This window comes from Lagopus leucura, unplaced genomic scaffold (genome assembly GCF_019238085.1).
Source record: "Lagopus leucura isolate 7727_CA_CO unplaced genomic scaffold, USGS_WTPT01 Super-Scaffold_100035, whole genome shotgun sequence".
Classification (NCBI taxonomy): Eukaryota; Metazoa; Chordata; class Aves; order Galliformes; family Phasianidae; genus Lagopus; species Lagopus leucura.
The window spans coordinates 2,027,589-2,051,665 of record NW_024962284.1 but is presented as its reverse complement, the minus strand read 5'-3'; the positions used below and the strand labels follow the sequence as shown (position 1 = coordinate 2,051,665).

The window sequence follows — 24,077 nt, the reverse complement described above, 5'->3', positions numbered from 1 at the left end:
CCTTTATGTTGTGGAAATGCAGCCCCCTCCCCCTGTTTGTTTTTGCCAAGTGGTTAAGTCAATATGTTTGGTATAATGGCACATAACACGAGTGCATGTGGATTGAAACTAATGAACAAAAATTGCCTGTTCCACTTCTTCAGCTCCACACTGAACACATACATAGGAAGCCAACCTTATTTAAAAAGCCCTAGGCTGTAACAGAACAGGAGTTTAGCCAGCTTTCATACACCTGAAAAAGCCAGGAATTGGCTTAAATGTTGAAACAAGCTGAAACTCAATCTTCATATGCACACTGACACAAGTAATGCGAGGATTTGGACATTTGGGACTGTCACTCTTGATTAAATTATGCCTTGTCTTACTTTTAGTTTCTGTCTGACACAATCTCACAGAACTTGGAAATAATATGCACATAGTACCTAATGAACACTAGAGCTTAGCTGCTGTTCAGAAAAAGAATCCTGCGTAGGCAAGAGTTGTGTGTGTGAGAAATGACTCAGATGCAGAAATAAGTAAACACACTTGTTTATTCATTAAGAGACAAGTGGGTTTCTGACAATTGGAGACTTTTATTTCTTGGACAAGGAGGAATAATGTCATGGAAAATGAATTAAATGCAGTAGTCATGCTTAGAAGGGCATTTGAAGGTGAAGAGATTGTATAAATCCAAGGCACTGCAGCTGGCTGACTTTGAGGGCAACGAGAGAAATATTTTCTGTTTCCCCTCCAAATAAGGGGCCAGCTTCAGAGTAGATCTCTTGACTTGGGGGCCAGCCTTAAAGTAGATCTATTTCCTATTAACTGAAATAGGAGACACTGAAAAGAATCCTAATCATCTCTAGCTAAAGCATTGACTCCCATCAATTGTTTTGTAGAACATGCAGGAGAAGAGTTGATGTGCAAGTGTTAAGTATGGAAAAAGAAATCAAGCAGAGTTTATGAGGTCAGGTGAAAAAAGTGTGAACTGGAAAATGCTCCCTCTGGATGGAGATATGGAAAACCAAACATACTAAGATCAAATAATGGGGGAATGGAAGACAGTCTTTCAGAAAAAAAGCCCAAAAAACCTTACATTTCAAAAGCGTAAGCATGAAGCTGCTTAAATAAGTCAATGAATGAATGATTAAAAACAAGAAATTGCCTTTACTCTTACCTTTGAATTAAAAGAAAAAAAAAAGAATCAGTGAATCTAGGATTTCACCACGCAACTGCGTGTGGGTTGCATGTGAACACACTTGTGTTATAGCACTGCAGAAGCACGTGAAAATGTTCTTTTAAACCCTCCAGCACCATCTGTTTTCTAACTATTAAAGACTCATTCTGTCTCTCCTAATTTCTGAATAACAGCCTCCAAAATAAAAAAAAGTCAAGTAAAAAAATTAATTTCCTGCAACCTTCTGCAATATTCTTCCCCACGCCTGTCCGTGGAAATGGAGTGCGTATGATAAGTGATGCAAATGTGTTACACGTTGATTAATATTATCACATGCATTCCACTGCAGCAAGCTTTACATTACCCTAACTCTGCCTGTAATGTTTGACATTTCCAATTGCTCCAAACAGCTACAAATGTACGCAAAACTGATGCAGAAGCTGAATGTTTGATTTGATTCCTTCCTTGGGCACCCTTATCTTCAGGATACCAGCATCGTAGATTCAGCAATTACTTTCCTATAGTTGTGATCTTTCTAATACTTGTCATGAAAGTGACAGTAAGCTTTATTTTTTTCCCCCCAAACCTCTGCTTTTCTCAGTGGACAAGACAGGTATAACTGTCAGAGGACCACTCTTACCTCTACAGACAGCAAACCAAGAGGAAGCTTTCAGAAGCAATGTGACAGGAGGAGCATTGACTAGTACTGAATAACACCCAACTGGAAGGTGGTTGTCACGTGCTTGGAGGAAACAGACAGAAGGGAACGTTTGTTTTAAGTCATTTACCTCACTTAGAGCATGAAAATTGGGCATGCTGTAAGTGACTGGAAACTCATTCAGCAGAAAAACATTTCATAAAATCACAGAGTGGCTTGGATTGGAAGGGATCTCAAGGATCATCAAGCTCCCGCCACTCTGCCACAGGCAGGGCTGCAAACCTCCACATTTAATACTGGACCAGACTGCCAAAGGCCCCATCCAACCATCCCCTGAACACCTCCAGGGACAGGGCATCCCCTCCTGTTTGTAGGCTCCCTTTAGGTACTGAAGGCTGCAGTGAGGTCACCCCACAGCCTTCTCTTCTCCGGGCTGAACAAGCCCAGCTCCCTCAGCCTGTCTTCACAAGGGAGGTGCTCCAGCCCCCTGATCATCTTTGTGGCTCTCCTCTGGACCCCCTCCAACAACTCCCTGTCTTTCTTGTACTGAGGGCTCCACACCTGGACACAGTACTCCGATGGGGCATCACAAGAGCAGAGTAGAGGGGGACAATCACCTTCCTGTCCCTGCTGGCCACCCCTCTTCTGATGGAGCCCAGGATACCATTTGATTTCCGAGCTGCAAGAGCAGCCTGCTGGCTCATGGTAAGTTTTCCATCTACCAGGACCCGCAGGTCCTTCTATGCAGGGCTACCCTCCTTCCAGTCTGTATATATTCCTGGGCATATATAGTCCAGCCCAGGTGCAAAACCTTGCACTTTGCTGTGTTGAACCTCATTATATTGACCTGGGCCCACCTTTTGAGTCTATTGAGGTCCCTCTATCACTTCTTTACACCGAGTCACTTCAGTTTAAAAAAAAAAAAAAAATAGTTAACCATATTTTGAACTGAAATAAAGCTTTCAGTATCTGTAATTGTATTTTTCCTGTCACACAGAGATACTGACAAAGTTCATGAACACAACCTGCCCAAAGCCAGAAGGTAAAATCTGTTTCCTTACCTCAAACAACACGAGTGTGATCTGCAATTCACACAGACCTCAATTTGTTAGAGAGAGCTTTAAACCAACAGCATCTAGAGACAGTCCACGCAGCTTCCCATAACTCTGCTCTCCTAATTCCCTCTATTTGCATGTCTGGATTTTCCTCCAGTTGAAACCATATGGTGTTGAGAAATAATATGCCCATCTTTCACCTCCTATTTAAATCAAAACACTGGCAGTCTCCTTAGGGGCAAAAATCATGATCCTCAAGTTTAAAATTATGCTTAAGGTTACTAAGTAACATTCAAAATTAATTTCAGTTGAGATAAGTATGGCAATGTCCTCAAGTTGACCGATCATATTTCAGTTTAATGTGTTAAGACTAAAGTCATAACATTTTGGAAGAAAAATCCAAACCACAAACCCCAATGTTAAAATGAAATCCCAACAACTGGTGCTTTTAAACATCTCTTCTTGGTGACTTCCTGAGCTTCTACAGACCTTGCCTGCAAGTGGTCATGGAGAGCATGGATCAAGGATTCAGTATGACTTGCCCTTATTCAGCTTTGTATAGCTGTCCTTCTCCATGACCTTGAGAAATTAAGCCCACAAACAGATTTCTCTCTGACTGCACATCCATTTACTTTGTCTAATCTGGTCACCTGAAAAGTTAAGTAGAATCAGCTTTTAATGTTTGGTTTTTGTTTTGTTTTTAAATACAATAGTTTTTACGGTAGCTAACATGACAGACCTGGCTTTGATTATATCCTGCAGACTCCACTACAGGATAAAACGAGAACACAATGGTTTTGTTTTTTTGTTTTTTGTTTGTTTTTCTACACTTAGCTCTGATCCTAACCGCCTTACATTCTTCCTTTTTCAATGGAAGAGCTACTTTGCATAGCTGTGAATCCCATGCAGTAAATATAGTTTCTTTAAATAGAAACTTTTGTAGCCTGGCATAGCAAGAAGCCACGCACAAGGTGAAGTCACTGTATGAGAGAGTCTTACTCATCCACAATATTTAAAGCCTAGTCAGCAACAGAAAAGTACAGTTGCATCAGCTACCACACAAAGAAAAGGATGATGACTAAGATTATGTTCATCTGCCCATTAGTGAGTCTCTCAAAGGCATCACTCTTACGTATTTCGGAAGAATAAATAAAAAATGAGATGCCTCCAGCCATCACAATGCAGTTCAGCTGTTTAGCATGGCCTATTAAAAAAGAGCAAGCACACAGCACACCCACACATTAGGTTTGCAGTTACAGAAAAATTCACAAGGAGGCAGACAAACACCATCATCATTTAACAGCAGGAGAGAAAAGAACAGAAAAGGACGTTCAGGAAGAGTGAAGATCTTACAAAGGATAGTTAGGACTGTTCAATTTGTTTGTATGATGAAAACCACAGGAAACTAAAAGTTTCCATACATCTTAAAGGATTAAAATAAACAGGCTGACATATTTTATGTTAGCAAACTGCTATTTGCAAAGAACTTAAAAATATTAGGCACTGTATCTGCAACAGTATCTGCTACTGCCTCTAGAGCATCTCTGTATTCCATCCAGTCTGTACTCTATGGAGATGATGTTGCCTTTGATATTTACATAGGCAGTTATTATATCACTTCCTTGTAAAGTAGCAATAAAGCTCAGAAAAGCAATCAAAATAATAATTAAAAAACACGGTTTCCGCATAAACTAAGCCCCTGTCTCACCACAACTGTTGCTTATAATAAATAATCTTCCTCCTCAAAACAACAAAACACAATGCTTTTCAAATAGGATGTTTTAATGGAATTTAATGAAAGTGAGAAGTCTAAAACTGAGGAAGCCCCAGCCACTGGCCTGGCTAGATCATGTGTCAACAAACAGAAACGATTCAGGAAAAGCTGTAATATGCCTACATCCCATTTATTCCTGTGCCAAAGAACTAATGTTCATTTGAAAAGCTTTTAAGAGCAATACAATGTCACACAGAAATAAAGCCATTTGTCCTTGGTTGCTTAGCAATCCTAAAATAGAGTTGTAAAGAAATTCATGCGGCCATTATTTGAACTAATTCAAAAGGTTACATACAATTTTCTAGTCCTATAATTAAATACACTTAACAATATGGTCTGTTGGGGGAAACTATTCCTTTATAATCCACTTTATGAAAAAGACTCATTAAAATATAGCTACACTGAGGATGTTCCTTTCAAATTCTTTTCTTAATGGCAACAAGAATGAGTAAACACAACCAAGGTACATTTATCACGTTTAAGAATGGGTCACATTTCAATTATTTAAACTCCCCATTCTGCCTCTGTCTTTCCTCTACAGGATATTTTTCCCTTCACTTTCCACTTCAGGAAAAGCTGTTCTCTGCATTAGAAGGAGGGAAAATTGAAAGTTTCCAATGAAAGGAACAAGTTCAGAAATTGTGTAAAATTGTGTAAAAACAAGTGCAGAAGGGCGCAAGCCTTCTTTCTATGAGTGCCTCTAGCAATCCAGCATTCTAAAAGGACAAGGAGAAGAAAAGAGTGATCTGTTCTTGCCCAGCCTTCTCTCACCCTTGGGCCAGAATATTCCTCATAAGATGCAATATCATTTTACCACCAGAGCAGTAGGGACAATTGCATAACATTTACATTGAAGTGTAAGGACTATGTCAGACTTGCGGAACAGCTGGCATGCAGTTAAGCTCTCACTGTAAAAGTAACTTGCTTCACCTGAGCAAAAATCTTAGTGGCATAATCTATCTCTAGAGAGATATAAATAATATCCAATATATGGAAATAGATCCTCTGTTCTGACTCTCTTCCAAAAAGTTCTGGATTCTGAAAAGGAAGGTTGGTCTCTGATTGCTTCCCCCCATAGTGTTGCATAGCAGGAGATCCCGTCTCCTCCTACTCATACACTCTCTCATGGGAACATTTCCACCACCTCCTTCCTCTGACAGAACCAAAACACGTTAAGCACCTTATATTGACTAATTATCATAAGGAGCTTTGCATTCTCTGGACTCCTAACCGATAGCATTCCTGCTTTGTCCAATGTGTGCCACTCATATAAAGAAATGTACAAGGACAGAAGAAAAACTGGTGGACAGAACACTCAAAAATGGAAATAGGCTTTTTCTTTTAAAATTCTCAAGTTCTGTCTCTACAGCTTTCTTCAGTCAAGTGTCTTTTTTCTCTTTTGAAAACATGCCCTCTGAAATTCATCAACCCTGTAGGCAGAGCACGGTAAGTTAAAAGAAAATACGCTGACCAATATTTAAGATTAAAGGTCGAAATAGGAAGACTTCTTTTCTTTGTCACGTTGCTAGTGGTCAGATATATTTAACAGTATTTAATTAACTGCAATCTATAGTCATTTTAACAGTTATTTTTAATTCAAGTCCAAACTTACATGCATTTTTACGCATGCAACAACTGTCCTTGAAAAAAGCATCACTTGTAATTTTTCCACACTTTCTCCTCAACAAAGAATCACTAATCTATAATTTTCATCCACACTTCATTCTAATATCAATTCATGAAAGCTGACCCTTACCTCTTTTAGTATCTCATCAAATTCCAGCTCAGTTTCTTTCCAGCTTACAATAGGCCTTAACTTACATGGCAGTCTAAATGCAAACGTTTTCTAGCTTTATATAAGTTGGAATTAAAAAACAGAAAATAATGATATCTAGAGGAGAGACAGCTGAGATCCCAAGCACACCACGAACTCTGTTCCACAATACAGCTGCTTACCCTGACCTACCACTGGAAGAGTCACAACTATAGATTTTATGGGCAAATTGTCACAGGAAAAAAAAAGAATCTTTCAATTATTAGCATCTATAACTGAAACAGAGGGCTTACGATAATATCATCTGTGAGCTGATGATATTGAGATAACATTCCTGCAGTCACCACTGACTGATTTTATTGGGATGAGTTGCCAGGATTGTCTGAGACTCTTCAGAAAACAAAGGTACTGGTAGTTCAATCTGCTGGTTGGCTACCTACAGAGTACCTCGCATTCCTTCTGCTTTATGATTTTTAATTATGCTGGAAATTTCAGTCTATATGTTTTCAGATAAGATCCAACAGACAAAAAAACACAGACGTCTAAAGATTTATTTTCCTATTTTATATATGAAGAGTTGAGGGCAAAATAAAATTAGGAAACTAATCACAGATGCCAAATCACAATGCAGATACGTGGAAACCGCTTCCTACCTCCATTCTCTGTTTTTTAAATCAATGGAGCTGCATGAACAACCAAGAGAATTACATTTGGAAATATCTAGAAGCAGATTATTTTATCAGATCTTGTTTGAATTTAAAGTGGAGATTATATTTTTTTTTTAATGAACTGTCCTGAAATAGGCTTGTTTATCTTCATGGGCTTAATTAAAACACTTTCTAATTTACACTGCAGTAAACTAGGGGAGAAGTAGGGTAGCGTAATTTTGAAAATGTTTACATTTAGGATTAATTTCCTTTAAGTAGTACAAAGCATCCTTTCAAAGTTTTCCAGGTGATGTCATTGTGAGTCTTTGGGGTATGATGTTACAATGTTGGAATGAAATTGCGTCTGTTCAAATCTATGAAATCAACATTGTAAGCAGTGGTCCAAAGCTATACTAATGTGTAACAAAAAAAGTAAATGTGAACACAGTCTTAATGGAATAAACAGCTTTGAATAAAGTTCAGATATTACAGACCAGAAATGACTTATCTGAAATTGCAATCACTATTCTTGACTATAGACGCCAAGCCAAATTCAATCAAGTGCAACATCTAAATTCAAAACTGCCTTAGTTCAAGTGCTTATGGCTTGCATGGAAGTCTTTGGTCAAAGATGATTTATTTGCACTGATGAGGGTAGCATGAGCACAAGTTAATGTATGGCAACATGGCTCAATGATCGTTTGTTGTGGTCAGCTTTTCTTTCTAGAACACTCTCATTTCTTTTTAGGATCAGATTAGCACTCACAGTAACGTTGATTCCAAATTCCAAAGCATTTGAATTGAAAATGGGTTTACAGTGCTGTACAAAAATGAAGGATCTGTGTTTCAGCTCACAAAAGGTATTGATTTTAAATACTGAAGTTGAGTATTTCATTTCACATGCAACTACTTTGTCAATTATTACACCCACCTTTGGACCTGCTTATACCAGCACTCCATCTGTAACCTCACACTCTCGCTCCAGCAATACTGAACCTAACTGCACACACAGAGTACAATGATTTCAGTTCACAGGGACCTTAATAAAGCTTTCTAATATTCAATTCCATACAAATTTTAACCAGATTGTCTCTCTTAGTTAGGCATTCTCATTAAAAGCACAAAGTTAAATGAAGCTGAAATCAGTCTCATCTAGTTTGATATATAACATTTCTTCAAATGGTTTTGACACGAGACAATACAGTTTACATGGATATGAAATGGGCAAGGGTTGGTAAATCTGGGTGGTAAAAGAGAAAATCTTGTTGTTCGTCTCCTCTTCTTGCCCGCTTTGACAGCACGTCTGAAATTAACTGTATAACCAACCCTCACTTTTCCATGGGAAGAAGCCAGGAAAAACTATGGTAATACTATCACTTTTGTTCTGCAGAATTCCAAGTTTATCTCTGGAATGCATGCTAGAACGGTTTACTGTACTGTATTTTTTGTTGTGCTCGTGAGTGACTGCTAGGTGCCAAGCCCTGACATCCATTTAAGTGCTGATGACGCTACAAAAAAAAATAAAAAACAAACAACAGTACTTCCCTGGTGCAGAAGATAAAGAAAATGAGGGGGACAAGGGAAGAAGTATTCAGATTAACAGCACACATTTTTCATGCAATGCATTATTCTTTGGAATATTTAACTTCAGTGCTCTGATAACTCTCTTGCCACAGGAGCGAATTATCCAAATTTAGTTTTAATAATCTAGCCTAGGTTTGATAGATGCCAGCTGTAACCTGATGGGACTGAGATTTAGACCCACAGAAATCCCCTGTTGTATATTTTCTAGCATGTTGGATCTCTTCGCACTCATCAGTTTTATATCTTTCTGCAAATACCAGAAGAAAGATCTTTTTAGGTTCTGGCAAACCTCTTGGAATAGAAAAACGTCCTAGTTGCCAAAAAGGTACTGATTACTGTAACAGAGTAGCCTGGAGTTTCTAACCTTTTTCTTTTAATATATAAACTTGATTCTGATTTAGAATCAGCTCTCCTGACAGAGGTATTTTCCTCTGCTCTAATTTGCTTCTAGCTAGACTGTATTTAACTCCATCATCTTACCATACACAGTTTCAGTTACTCAGGAGCACAAATATTTTTTTAATATCATTTACTCCTGCTTTACTGCAGGAGAAAGAATGATCAAGCATAGAGGAAAAGAAACAGCTCTTCTCTTGCATTTTTTTGAACCATGATTTCCATATTAGAAACACTTCTTCCTATCAAATAAAACAACTACCTTTAGACAGCACTAGTATGCCACTTATTCCTCACATCTTAACATTTCACTTCCTTTGGATAAGTGTTTTTGCTTACTGTCAGAATAATAAATTACATATTTCTACAATTGCATGTGGACTATTTATTTACTTTGGGTGCTCAGGTGATGCTCCAGTGAAGCCCTAAAAGCCACAGAAACATTCTTTGCTGAAGTGCTTTCTCAAATAGTCTCTCTCACTCATTGCTGCTACATTTGAGCTGTGGGATGAAGAGCACTGCTTACATACCAGGTTTATGTTCACTACTCCATTCACAGAACAAACCAGTACAGAAAGATACAGAATGAAGGCACCAACCGTAACAGTTCTTGACCTTTGAAAACATACTGAAATTCTACAAATGCAACTTGTTAATACTGACAGTAAATTAGTGCTTTCAAATGTGTTAGTAAAAGCTAAACTCTTTATGCCCAGATTCTTGAAATAAATACCTTGCAAATGCATGACAAGTTATATTCAATTACCAGGACAACAAACACTGTGGAACCTGGTGTAGGCATGTAACAGTAAATTTACTTTGTTCACCTTATGAAAGGTCCTGCATCAAGACTGCTCTTTTTAAGAAGTCATTCTGCAAATTGGCAATGGGCTGATTGATTTCTGCTGAGTTCTTGTGTACTGATCTTTCTCTTCATAATGTGTCTCCCCACATACTATTTTAGTGTGCTTTGTTGTTTTCAACCCCTCCCCCCCCCGCTATAGCATGTATGTTCTACAGAACAGTTTAACTAGATTTGAAAGCAATATATAACACAGTAAGTACTTCCAGTTTGGTGCCAAAAGTCAGAATTCATCAAATTCCCTTCTTACAGTAACAATATTTGAAGAACACATCCTCCCTTTTAATTCTCCCATGTCTAACAGCTACCCAGACAATATGTATATCCTAAAATGGCAAGACAAGCCATTAGGCTAGCAGTGTTAATGCCAAGAACCAGCTCTCACAATTTCTTCCCACTTAATTTTCAGCTTGAAATATCTCCTAAGGAGGAGCTGTGAATTTTTAGCAGAAGAGAAACATGAATGAAATTGTCTCGTGGAAATGACAGCTTTTACTGCTTCACACCAACATGATTTGTCATCATCAGTATCATCTTATTTTACGTAAGCCATTTTGACAATAATACCTCCTATTTATTTCCATGGAAACTACAACAGGTATAAAGAGCACAACAGTGCTATTTAATAGAGCACATTCTCAGCTACAAAACACAGTTTTTCAACATAATCACTAGCATTAGCTATGTATTTCTGCCAGTGATAAACAAGAGCCCACGTGCCATGATTGGAAACATTTAAGCAAGCGCCAATGAATGTCAATGGGTATCATTTCTTCTACACGAAGGAATTCAATTGCTTCATACGTATTTCTATTTCAGACACCATTTTGTCAGACCGCCCCTTTGCTGCCATCTGTCTTGTGGCAATAAAATGTCACAGAACAGCAGAATAAATGGCAGGACTGTACTGTTACTGCCATAACACCAACATCTATCTCTGATAGTGGCCATCACAACAAACTAGGAGGCATTACTTTTGGAGCAGCCTTTGCATACTGGATTTCTTACTTTATTATTAGCAAAATGGGATATTATGTAGCAATTCCTGAAGTATTAAACATCAACATATTAATATGCACTATAATCTGCAAAACATTACTGGATGGCCTGAGGCCAAACAAAGCCAGACTCTTGGCTTCACACAAGAATGCATTGACCAATATCTTATACAGATATATATACACATTGCCAGAGCTGGATCAAGTACTTGATCTCCACATTTCCTAAAGCAAAGATTTCATACTTCTGACACCCCTGTATAGAATAGAAAGCTTTGAGCTTGAAAGTAACTCATCTGGCTTAGCCCTCAGGCCACACTAGAGAAAAGACAGAGTTGGAGAAGCAATATTGAAACCTAGTCAGCATATTAAAGACCTTTTGCAGTGCTTTTCACTAGCTGAAATGAGGCAACTGGATGCTTAGGCACAATTAAGTGAAGTTCTTTCTCGTACTGTTCTACACAGTCAGTTGCTCTCAGCCTCCTGGCAGTTAACTTACTTACTAGCTTTCCAGTATTTAGGAGGTTTCCTGAAGCCCTGAAATCCAACTTCATTCCATGGAGAGATTTTTTTCCTGCCACTTCTTACTTAAATTACAATGTCTGATCAAGAACAAACCAAAACCAACTGAACACCAAAGCCCACTTCTCTATTACTTTCCTTCACTATAAAGCACCTTCTGGAGTTACGCCAGTGAGACCGCATCTCTAAGCATGGCAGCAATACTATATCTGAATCTTTAATAGAATAACATGCAAATATCAATACATGCACACCAAGTGCTCACTGACTTCCTCAGAATTAAGTCTTACTCTCAGGCTGGTCTTATGAAGGACTTTAAAGGATATCTTGCAAATACTGTAGTTGACTTAAAGAAAAAAAAACTTACTAAAACAGAGAAAAAGGAGAGAAACTTGAGAACAGTGTACACTTTTAATACAAAAAATGCCATTATATCATTCTTTGGCTTACTTATTTACATATCTTGAGAGGTGGGGGGCAGGGAAGGGGAGAAATAAAGAAACAAGGTTCTTTGTACCCTCACGAAAAGCCAAATGACGCTTTCTCCCTCTTGCCCTTCAGTAAATCACAGGGAATGAGTTAAGTCACACGAAGCAAGATATTAGTGCAGTGTAGCCATTTCTGAAAAGCTGGCTTCACTAAAACACCAGCCCACCATTTCACTTGAATTTTGTGACTTTGGTTAGAAGAATTCTGAATGCTGCTGTAGTTTTAGATCTTACACACACCAGAACCTTGATAATTAAAATAAATACTTTTTTGCAAAGAGAGCTTCTCATGCCAGCCAGGGTGCTCCTTATGCTCTTTTAATAGACCTTTTAGTAGACATACACACAAGAAATCGTAACAGTAGCTGTACCTTGATGCTATAGAAGTGGAGGAGGATAGTTGGTTTGGAGTTTATTTTCAGGTTTTGATTTAAATTTCCATGTGTTGCTCTTATCTCCCTTCACTACAGTTTTTGCACATTTGAACAGGGAAGAAACCAGAAAAGCCTTTGATAGAACAGAGAAAAGTCAACAAGATTGTAAACAGGATGAAAGAGAAATATTTGTGAAATAGACCTCAATTGTCTTCAACTGAAAGCAATGCATTATTTTTAAGTGGCCTATTAGCATACTACATGTAAAATAACATCACTGGAAGGGCGGCTTCCAGGCCTCAATGCTACACCATAGCCACATGCACAGTGCCTCAAAACATGGCTGCTCTAGTGGAAATTTTCCAAACTGTCAGGGATAAGGGCCAGAATTCAGATGTGTAGGGATCAAGGATTTGGCTTGGGATCATCTGATACCCCCATCTTTCAAAAAGTAAAAAAAAAAAAAAAAAAAAAGCATTAAAAAACAAAACAAGAGAGGGAAAGGGAAAGTTTCAGGTAAGGTTTACTTGTTAGGGTAGAACAAAGATGAAGTAGAAGATAGCTTCATTAGAGTAGGCAGAAATAGCTGAATGTTTGAGACTGAGGCACAATTATTTCCTCTGTATTTACTAAAGTCATTGAGTTTGTTAAATCTGCCTAAACGAGACATGAATTTGCAATGACTATGCATGTGACAAAGTTATAATCAAGTAATCAAATTTTTGTATCAGTAGTTACTCTCAGCTTCACGTGAATGTTGTTACACTGAAGGCGATCATACATTTAAGATGCTATGAAAGAAGTCAGACTGCCAATGGCATTGTGTGGTAAAAACAACAGAAAAAGCAGCTCCTTTCCTGCCCCCTCCCCCACACTGTAAAGTGACATAATTTAAAAGATCTGAATGCCAATTGGCAAATTGTAATATCCCTTCAGCGTTGCTTTTAATACCAACCAACCTAATTGCTGAGTGGCTTGTTTAGAACAATGATTCTGGCACTCAGCTTTCCAAGAAGTGCAAATAACTTTGCATCTAGATGTGAGGATAAGCCTGTTTTTGACAGCAAAAGGAATTTAGCTTGGAACACTGGGAAATCTACTGCTAGAAGTTTTCAAGGTAAGTGCCTGGTGCTGCACCTACAATGGGATTGCACAGGCGCAGAGACAAACTGGGTAGAGGGTAATCCTGCAGAAGTGGATCTGAGAGTGTTGTTCAACAGCAGGCTCAGCATGACCCAACAGCATGCACCGGCAGCCAAGAGGGCAAACTGCATTTTGGGATGTATTAAACATTGCCAGTCAAAAGAAGTGATGCTCCCATTATATTTGGCATTGGCGTGGCCTCACTTTAAATACTGTGTTAAATCAGGGAATCAAGAGAAGTCCTTCAAGTTGGACCAGATGAGCCTTAAAGACTACCTTCCAACGTAAACGATTCTGTGATTCAGTCTCTAAATCCTTTCCTGGCTGATTGAAAACAAGGCATGATGGTGCACCTCAAAGCAGCCTGAATCAAGTATTACTGATATGCTCATACAGCTTGAAGAACAGCCAGTATCTGGTCTTCAGTTTTAATACGTTGTTTTTGTTAGGGATTTCTTGTTTTCCATTTTTTGTTTGAATACCCTTCAGATAAAGAGTTGAGTAAGAATCCTCCAGTGTTTATTACTCTTTGCCAAAGAAAACAAAGGTTTGTTGCATTTACTATTTCCTTATAGCACCAGATTCTTTGTCGTTTGCTCTTAATTTCAATTAAGGCAAAAAATAAAAGAGCAGAAGAGTTGCTCCCAAATTTCCACTGAAGCATGCACAGCATTAAAAAAACACATTGTTAGTTACTGAGGCTTGTGCAGTTGCCTTTTTCAATCAAAACACAGGGCAAAATTTATTCTCGCATAAATATATGACTCAGTAAAGTGCATAATTACTACAAGAAAACAATGAGAAAACTCTGCTGGACCTATGTAACAAACAGATTTGAAAAGGAGAAATGTATGTATGTATTTGTATATGACTCCGTAACCTATTTTAACTCAAAATTCTACTTTTGAAGAAGTGAGACATTTTAGAAGCTTTATTTAGAAGCTTTATCCCCTGGCTTGTGTAGACTTCAGTGTTTGTCTACCAACATATGTCTACCTTCTTAAAGTAGTCATTTACTCTGTAACATCCATTATAATTAACAAACTTTTCGTAACATTGAAAGGGCAATTATTAACAATGAAACATTAAAAAGACTATAAAGGATTAAGACTATTAAATAATAACTTCTGTGAAAATTCATTAACTGATGTAAAAAACAAAAGTGGATTTGGACTCAGAAATGCTATTTCTATGACAAGAAAAAAAAAAACAAATCACAGAACAACTCACGCTCAAATGTTGAGAACGGTCGAGCATTTGCAGTTTCAGCTGATTTCAACAGGAACCATGCAAGTATGATTTTGATCCCATGCTAGCCATTGGTGCAAATACTTCCATTTATGGCATAAAAAGAGGTAAGATGTTCAAAATGCAGAGACAGTAACAGTCTAGCGAAGAACTAAGACTATGTTTTAATATATTCCTTTGTGTCGATAATAAAATAAGTTTACATTTAGCGTGAGCAGCTAGAATAGGAACACTGTCACCAAAATATATAATCAAGTTTGTGTGCACATAATCTCAAAGTTTCTTTCCATACGTTTCTTTCATTGTAAGCAATTTTCCAACCAGTTTTGTTTAACTTGAACTTAACAAATAGTTTGAAAATTCTAATATTATTCATACTGCACTGAATGAGCAGCAAACTACATTTCAAATCCAAGTATGTCCATAGCAAATTCTAAATCCATTATAAGCAAGCAAATCTAAAAATCCCTTAATGACGCACTGCTCTTAGTGTAACCTAACAACACTTCTACAAAATTGTATTTCTACACAATTCTACAGAAATAACAGACACACTAAATTTATCTTGACTATTTCATAGTCACAGAATCACAGAATTGTAGGAGTTGGAATGGACCTCCAGAGATCATCGAGTCCAACCCCCCTGCCAAAGCAGGTTCCCTACACCAATAATAATAATAATTCAAAAATTCAATAATAAAAATAATTCAAGAACATGCTGATCATGGATAAATATCATTCTTTTATCTACTCTGCACTAGAAAACATTTTGACTTATTTGAAACCATGATGTATCAAGCATATTTTTTAGCATTTGAACGTAGCATCTTAAGGTGTAATCTTTGGAAATAGCATCAACTTAAAGAAATGAACAATCACGTCCAATAAAATTAAAGTAAAAAATTCCCACAAAATTAAAGTAGTTGAAATGGAAAATTCATTTTTCAAACATTTGATAATGTAAAATGCCACAATTCTCCAAGTTGATTAGCAATTCATTTAATCAGTAAGAGGTGTTTTACGTTCCTCATTTTTTAAAATCCCTGAAAGTATCAAACTTAGATTTGTGAATCCATCAGATTCTAAAAACAACATTCATTTTTGAAGAGAGAGAACAAAAGCAAACAAAACTATGTTTTCTCATAGTCTCTCTAGAGGGCATCTCAACTGGGAAGGGAATAAAATGAAAGACATCCTCTTGGAATACACTGGTTGACAAATTCATTGGATATTCTAATTAAAATGCAGTGTTTCGTATCTCACTGTAGTGGAGATGGTTTGGAAATACAGCATTTACTGCTTTTCTACTGGTCGGAATTGGAATCAGCACAGACAATTTTACTGAGCACATGTGATAAGATTTTGTCATTACTATTTATGGCAAAATCTATTTTAGAATATCTTGCATTTTACCACAGAGCCATGACAGATTTTATTTTGAAGTTCTATTTCACAAGAATTGACATTTACAAAATTAATACAAATAGTTAATTATTAAAAATTAATTAAAATTAAAATTTTAAAAATTAAAATTATTATTTAATTTAAATTATTTTTTTAAAAAGTAAAATTAATTAAAAGTAATTAATTAATACAGTTAATACAAATAGTTTCTATAAGAAAGACTTGAGCTACATCTGCAGCGCAAAATTAGTACTCTTTTTTTCTGCAACATAATTATTAACATTTATATTTCATATACCTGAAAACTTCTCTTAAGAGGCTGGCACGGCTCTCGTCCCACCAGAAAACATACACAGACTAATATAGGATGGACAGGATGTGCAATCCTCTTAAAGCAGCATCATCTATAACGCCCGATCTGGTTGCTCAGGGATTGAACTAATTGACTCTTAGAAACCTCAAAGGATGGTGACTACAAAACCTCTTTGGTCAACTTTTTTCCTGGCTTGACTCTCCTCATAGGAGAAAAGTTGCCACTTAAACAGCGTTGATTGCACTGCAGTGAGCTTTTGAAATCAACAGGATTTTCTGTGCAAATTAAACCTTGCCATCAGTGGAATATTTTAAGCAAACAACACAAATGTAGATCAAATGTAAGCTGGATGCAATAAGAGGAAAAGCCAATAAGTTTACATTGGTAAGAGAATGACAAAGTAAGAGAAATAAGACACTTTTTAAAGATATGATTTAACTTTCTTTTTAGCTTAAAACATTTACAACACCATTTTTGTTATTTTGAGTCCACATCAATTCTATTTAGAACCACCATTCTCTAGATATAAATCCTTACTGAAAACTCCCACGTAAGCTACAAATTCCTTAAGAACTTTACCCAAAGCTAAAGATTACCACAAGAGATAATGAATGCACTTTTACACCCAAATACTAAAAGTTCAATGACAATTTCTAATGCACAATAGAGAAACTTCGATTTACTGACGCAACTTAAGCCTCATTTATTTTCATTTCTCTAAATGGTAGCATGAGTTATGCTTACAGTGTAAAAGTATGCTGTATGCAATAGATACTTTAAAGATTTTTTTATTATTATTTTTTATTTATTTATTTATTTTTACTTTTAATTAGCATACTAGTTGCCTGAAGCTGCAGTAGCTACGGGGCTATATTATTTAACTCAGCCCATAAATCACTGTAGAATATTTCCATGCAAGATAGATGTGCTTGCTTTGACTATGTTCACATTACAGTCATACAAAATCCTTTCACCTCACCAAAGAAAGGCAGGAAGATTAAGGGAAGAAAAAAAAAAAAAAAAAAAAAAAAAAAAAAAAAAAAAAAAAAGAGAAGAAAGCAGAAAGATTGGTTCTAACAACCTTAAAAAGTACCAGTATGAATAACTGCATCCTGGTGATCAGCGGTGTCCCACAGGGGTTTGTCTTGGGAGCAACACTCTTCAACATATTTATCAGCAACATCTACAGTGGGATCAAGTGCATCGTTAGCAAGTTTGCCAACGTCACCAAACTGAGTGGTGCAGTTGACACAATAGAAGGGAGAGATGCCATCCACAGAGACATGGACAGGCTTGAAAAGTGAGCCCACAAGAAACTAATGAGGTTCACTAGGCCAAGTACAAGGCGCTGCCCTTGGATTAGGGCAAACTCAGATACGGGTACAGACTGGAAGAAAAACTCCTTGGGAGCAGCCCTGCAGAGAAGAACACGGGGGTCCTGAAGGACACATAGCTGGATGTGACCCAACAGTGTGTTCTTGCAGCCTGAAATGTCAGCAGTATTCTGGGCTGCATCAACAGAGGGGAGGCAGCATAAGGAGGGAGGTGATTGTCCCTCTCCACTCTGAACTTGTGAGGACCCATCTGGAATGCTGCATCCCAGCCTGAGGCCCCCAGTAAAGGAAGGATGTGGAGCTATGGGAGAAGGACCAGAGAAGGGCCACAAAATGGTTGAAAGGTTAGTGCAACTCTATTATGAAGAAAGGCTGGGGGAGCTGGAACTGTTCAGCCTAGAGAAGAGAGAACTCCGAGGAAACCTAGTTGCAGCCTTCCAGTACTTCAAAGGAGCTTAAAAATCAGGAGGAAGATCAACATTTTACATCATCTGATAGTGACAGAACAAGGAGGAATTGTTTTAAACTAAGAGAGGGAGAATTAAATTGGATATTAAGTGGAATTTTTTCACTCAGAGGGTGATGAGGCACTGGCAGAGCGCCCAGAGAAGCTGTGGATGCCCAATCCCTGAAAGCATTCAAGAACAGGTTGAATGGGGTCCTAGTCCCCTAGCTCCCTGGTGGGGAGGAACTATCTCACAGCATTGGGTTGGAACGGGCCTTTCCAACTCAAGCTATTCTACGATTCCATGATCTCCAGTCAGTCCAGTTACTAGTTTTGAACTGTGAACATTAACTGCTGCCTCAATGTCCTTAAAAATGTATTAACATCTCTTAAATTTAAAATGGACTCTTACAAAAAGATTGACTTGTGAAGCAGAAGCACAAGAAGAAATAACCGACTAAAAAGGAAATACTTTCCCCTAGTAACGCTTTCAATATAAACTTATGGGTCCCAATCTATAATTCTTAACAATAAATTGCAGAATGGAAAAGCATTAATAAAGTAATTTTTTGTCTGAACTCATGGTAGAGGCAGTCAGCCTATGCTCTCAGATATGCAGATGGTGATCCAGTACATTTTATAAAAAAAAGTGAGTTTAGTCAGCAGAACAAAACATCTTCACAAGAAAGGAAGAAAAATAGAACGAATTACATAAATTCCCTCTTATTTCTGTATTCTCAGCATTCTAAAGAAGAAAAAAACACTGAAACAATGAGTTCTAAATTTTCCTCTATCATGTCTTACATAATTAGCTTGGTAATTAATTTTTATTTTACATGACATTTTCTTAGTTATTTTAAAAATATTGGTATTATTGGTACCTAGTCATTAACTACTATTATTAAAAAATGAAAGGAGAATAAAGCAAAAAAATCTATCGTTTAGAATTCATTATGCAATTCATTAAGATGACTAAGGAAGTAAGGATGAACTGTGCCAAACAGTACGAGGGTAAAGCATTTGGATAGGAACTGGCCCACAGTTAAAACAAAAGAAAACAAACTAAAGAATGAAAATGTGTCCACCCATCCACTGCTACAACTGAGGATCAGTTGTAGAACAGACCAAAAATCATCACTGGCCTTCAAGTTCAATAGTCCTGATGAAATCGTGATTTGTCACTGGTTTGGGCATTTTAGACATCAGTGAAGGTTATTCGACATGGATAACACTCTAGAGAAGGAATTTCAGTGCCAGAAAAGTAAATTAGTGAGAACGTTCTAAGTGAAATGGCCTTAGAGAAGCAGGAAAATTTCATCCCTGAAACAAGAAGGATAATGAAGTTCAGGTAAACAGTGATGAAAAAAAAAAAAGAACCCCAAAACCCTGAGAAGTTCACCAAGCAAGAACAGTCAATACAAATTAGACATTTGGATTAAAAAAGCACAAGATGGAATTTTGAGAAACATATGATCAATCTGCTCTCTTTTTTTCTGTACTTCCTGTACTTAGCTGCTACATTGTCCCTACCTGGATGGTTCAGAGTGAAGTGTGCTCATATATTTATAAATGAGTACATTTTTCTCATCAGAAATGGAAAACAGAGGAGCAGAACTCTGCCAGACTGTTTGTAGCAATCAGTGATGATATACATGTTGATAGTGAATTCCAAAGGAAAGTTTCTCCACAGGTGCTACAGCAGGCAAATAATGGATTTACTGGGGATTTAGAGGGAGCTATTATCAAACATTTTCTCATTATTACAAAAAAAGTAACAGTAATTGAATTTAATGATTAAAAGAACAAGGTCAAAAAGTTTAAGAGCAATCAGAGGTCAGGAAAAATGACAGACTTTCCTGTCAGGACTCATTATGTCATTTGATCTTAATCCAGCTGCACAAAAAATAATATCTTTTCATTTAACAGAACTCATTGATTTGAATTTTATTATGGGTGTGAATCTGTTGGGTATATTTTCCATGAGAGTGACATAGTTGTTTGTGGAAAGTATACCTCCTTATGCTTATATCATGTATTAAACACAAGATAGTTTGAAATTAAAATATCAGCCACTAAAATTTATTGTTTGTAAAGCTATCTTTTTCTAAGGTTGGATTCACATACCTTACTGTAAAATTTATATAAATACCTCTTTTGCTGCATTCAAAATTTAACTCTGTGTGTCCCCTTTCCAAGATACATCGCACAAGAGTTGGTTATATAAGATTTCATACCTCATTTTTGAAGAGCAGCTCAGCTTGAAGTTGACTATAGTATTGCAAGTGATCACATTCATCAGTTGGACTGATCTACAGAATTTAGGAAGAACTTTTTTCCCCTCTAATGGGTACTGTCATGCTCTACATGGAACGTATAACACAGGAGGAACTGTCTCAGCAGCACCAGAATAGGGCGCCAAATATCAAGAAAATCAGCATTCAGCTATGCATCTCTAACATATTTTCTCATAAGGAAATGTCTAAAGGATTCCAAAGAAATGCTAATAAATCTATTCATGTATGCAATAAAAATATATAAAGAGTAAAAACTTACTGTGATCGAGTATTCCAAAGCGAGATTCAAGCTAACAAAAACCAAAGACAAATGACTTCTAAAACCTACAAAAATAAACTTGCTCCCACTGAAGTTCCTGTCAAGTTTCCATTGATATCAATGCTGTGGGAATGATCTCTAATACTTTAGATGCGTGCCTAATCTATATTGTTATTTTTTGGCACAATCCTACTTGGAATGGAGGAGAGTGATATGAAAAGGGTGTTTTGTTTGCAAACTTGGAAAGAAATCCGAGTTGGATTAGATTGCACAATAAAGAAGCCAGTGAAAGGGAATTTGACACTCACCATTTTGGCAGAACAGTTTAGTTTATCAAAACTAAAAGATATTTTAAATTAAAATTGAAAGGAAGAAAACTGAAGTGTTAAATTTCTCCCAGTTTACTGGGAAGTTTGGTTATTGAAATTACCTTATTTCAAGTCATTTAAAACTAGTACCCTAAAATATTGCAGAATTAAAAAGAAGTATTGCTGGCTATGAAACAGAAAAGCTATTAATCCTTTATCCTAGCATGCTACATCTCAAACTCTCTCTCACAAATCCTGTGTTTCTTACTCATTCCCAACTATTATTGAATTAAATGGGATTTTTCAGATCCTACTCAGCATACTATTTAAACGTGTTCTCAACTTCATACACATGGGGCAACCTAAATCCTTATCTAAATTTGACTTCAGTGTAAAATTAAGTGCAAGATTATGACAGAGTAACCACTCTTGTGTTTGAACTGGGAACAGATGGGAAGGAGTCCTTCCAACTTCTTTTGTTCTCACAAGTGCTAAATCCTCACTTTGAGGTCACTTTCACACCTTTTGCAAAATAGGGTTAACAGTTCTTGATAGTAAGATGTATCATTTTATCAAGTTGTTATACAACACAGGACATGTGGGCAGAGAAATGGAAAATGGGAAGAAACATAATAAGAATCATGTTCTTTCCACAATATCAGAAAATCAGAGGACTGGAATATTTTCATATTGTTGGCATAAATATACATATAGAATACACAAACAGGATCCAAATTAAGTTTATAAACTTTTTTTTTTTTTTTTTGCTAAATCCAGCCAGATAGTGCTAGGAAATATTTACATTAAAGATTACCTATGTGATACAGGAGTTAATATAATTCATATCAAGTATGAAATACAACACTAAGTTTAGAAATACGTGTTAATCAATTAAGTAATATGACATTAATGTTTTGCTCCCCCTACTTAACCACGTCTTAGTCACAACTTGACAGTGCAATGAGCACTGTGCCTTTGATCTCTTTCCTGACCCATCAAATAGTATCAGTCAACGCAAAATGGGAAAAAGGCTGATGCAGCTGATGTTCTTTCAAACAAAGCTAGAAGTCAGTCTCCATTTGTGGCCATTTGCTCCTCAGTTGCCACTGAGCAAAGACAGAACAAATTCCATGACCTAGAATTAGAAGGATCTACCAGATGCTAATAAATCCATGAGTCAGTTAACCTAACAGAGTTTCTTTATTCTTTGACAGTATCAGACAAATGAGTCAGTGCTGGTTAAAAAGAAAAATTCTTCCAAGGAGGGAGTTAGCAGATAAAAAAAATAAAACCTTTACCCTAATAAAGAGAATCTTCTCTCCAACTCTGTACCTTCCTTGTGAAAGGCGCTCCACACAGAATTTATTAGGGCATTTACAAGGTGGATCTTCAGAAATGTGTTTAACCTGGAGGAGAAAGCAAAGTTGGCAAAGCTAAGTAAAATATTGTAGAAAAACATTCAAGAGCACGTTTATCATAACACAACAGCATTAATTTAAGTCCTCAATGCTGGTTTTTTTTTTTAATTACCTTTTCAATCTCAACATTTTCAATAGTTCAACAGTTTTATCGGTTATAATTATTTAATAGCTTTAATTATTTTTGATAACTATTATTTTGCATATCATCTCTATGAAAAGAAAATAGCAAACTCTTCACTAGAGCCAAAATTCTATTGAACTTCTTGAGAATTCTGCGTGAGTTATGAATGAAAAAAAAACAACTGAGTGAGAACTGAGGATTTGGCCCTTCTTGCACAGGTATGAAATCCGTTGTAATAGCATTATAATGGGAATTGGAAGATGAAAAGGCATTCAGAAACTAAAAAGGGTTGCTTATACTTGCCTTAGGATCACTGTAGGAAGCATACTAAACTAACAGGCACATAAGATTGCCCAGGCACACTGTTCAGGAGCTGCACCAAATTTAACCTGATTCAAGAATCAGCCATACATTTGACTTGAAATATAAACCATGTGAAATCAACTAAAAAAAAAAAGTTGTTACGTATGCACACATGTTCAATTCCTTAAAAACTAGATATATTAAATACAGTGAGAATTAGTGTTTTAAACTCTTTCCTGTAATCCCAGATTGTGGTTCTTCCAATGACAAAAAAGGATTTTACAGCTGCAAAGAGGTAGAAATAGAGACAAGTATCACAGTTAAACTTTTTTATATAGAATTTACTATGTTTAACTGAAATCTACAAAACATTTTGAATATCACAGAATCACAAGGTTGGAAAGGACCTACAAGATCATCCAGTCCAAGCGTCCTCCCACCACCATTGCTACCACAAGCTACTAACCCACATCTCGTAGCTCTTCATCCACACAATATGAGTTCAGCAAACTTCTGTAGATACGTGTTCAGTATTTCACAGTAAATCAGTTGACTTGTGAAGGTACAGCTAACATGAAAAATGAAGCATGTGATCTTGGCTTACTGATAAAAGGCCCTACCCAATACTTTCACGTGGCACTTGCAGGTAGTGCACTTGCACCTTAGAAAAGATGGACATGGAAAATTATGACATAGTCACAAATCTGCACCAAGGTGCACCAGTATTGCTAACTACCCTTCGATAATCCCCACCATAGAGCATTAATGCAATCAAGAATAATTAAAGCAGCCCCAAGAGTGCTATGTTTTATCTGTGCCAGATGTGATTCCATACTTTTCTATTTGTTGTCAGCTGCACTAACTTGACTTCAACCTCTCATGAAAACATAGCCTTGCAAGTTATCAAAGTCATTAATTCTTAGTGAAATTTTGATACTTTAATGATCTGAAAGTAGCACAGCCATCAATGCCAAAATAGATCTAGGTGGAAAACTCTCATTTGATGTTCAAATTGCGTGCAGGAACAGCAATGACAAGTGCACTGCAGTTTTCTTTGATGGAATCTGACTTAGTGCATCAGTGTCAAACTATGCAAAATGCTGGAGGAACCTACTAGAGATTTTATCCATCTCAAATAGTATTACAAAGACCTTTTGAAATCTAGTTTGTAAATCAAGGCCCTGTAAAAGTGATCT

At 36.8% G+C, this 24,077-nt stretch overlaps 1 protein-coding gene across 6 annotated transcripts in view; it reads right to left on the bottom strand.

Annotated features, from left to right (window-relative positions):
• Positions 1 to 24,077, bottom strand: part of GAS2 (growth arrest specific 2) — a 98,485-nt gene that overhangs the window by 9,092 nt on the left and 65,316 nt on the right. For all 6 annotated transcript variants that reach the window (XM_042882686.1, XM_042882685.1, XM_042882690.1 and 3 more), the window contains one exon: positions 22,335 to 22,442. In XM_042882686.1, coding sequence (XP_042738620.1) covers positions 22,335 to 22,442 — 108 coding nt within the window. The remainder of the gene's footprint in view (positions 1 to 22,334; positions 22,443 to 24,077) is intronic.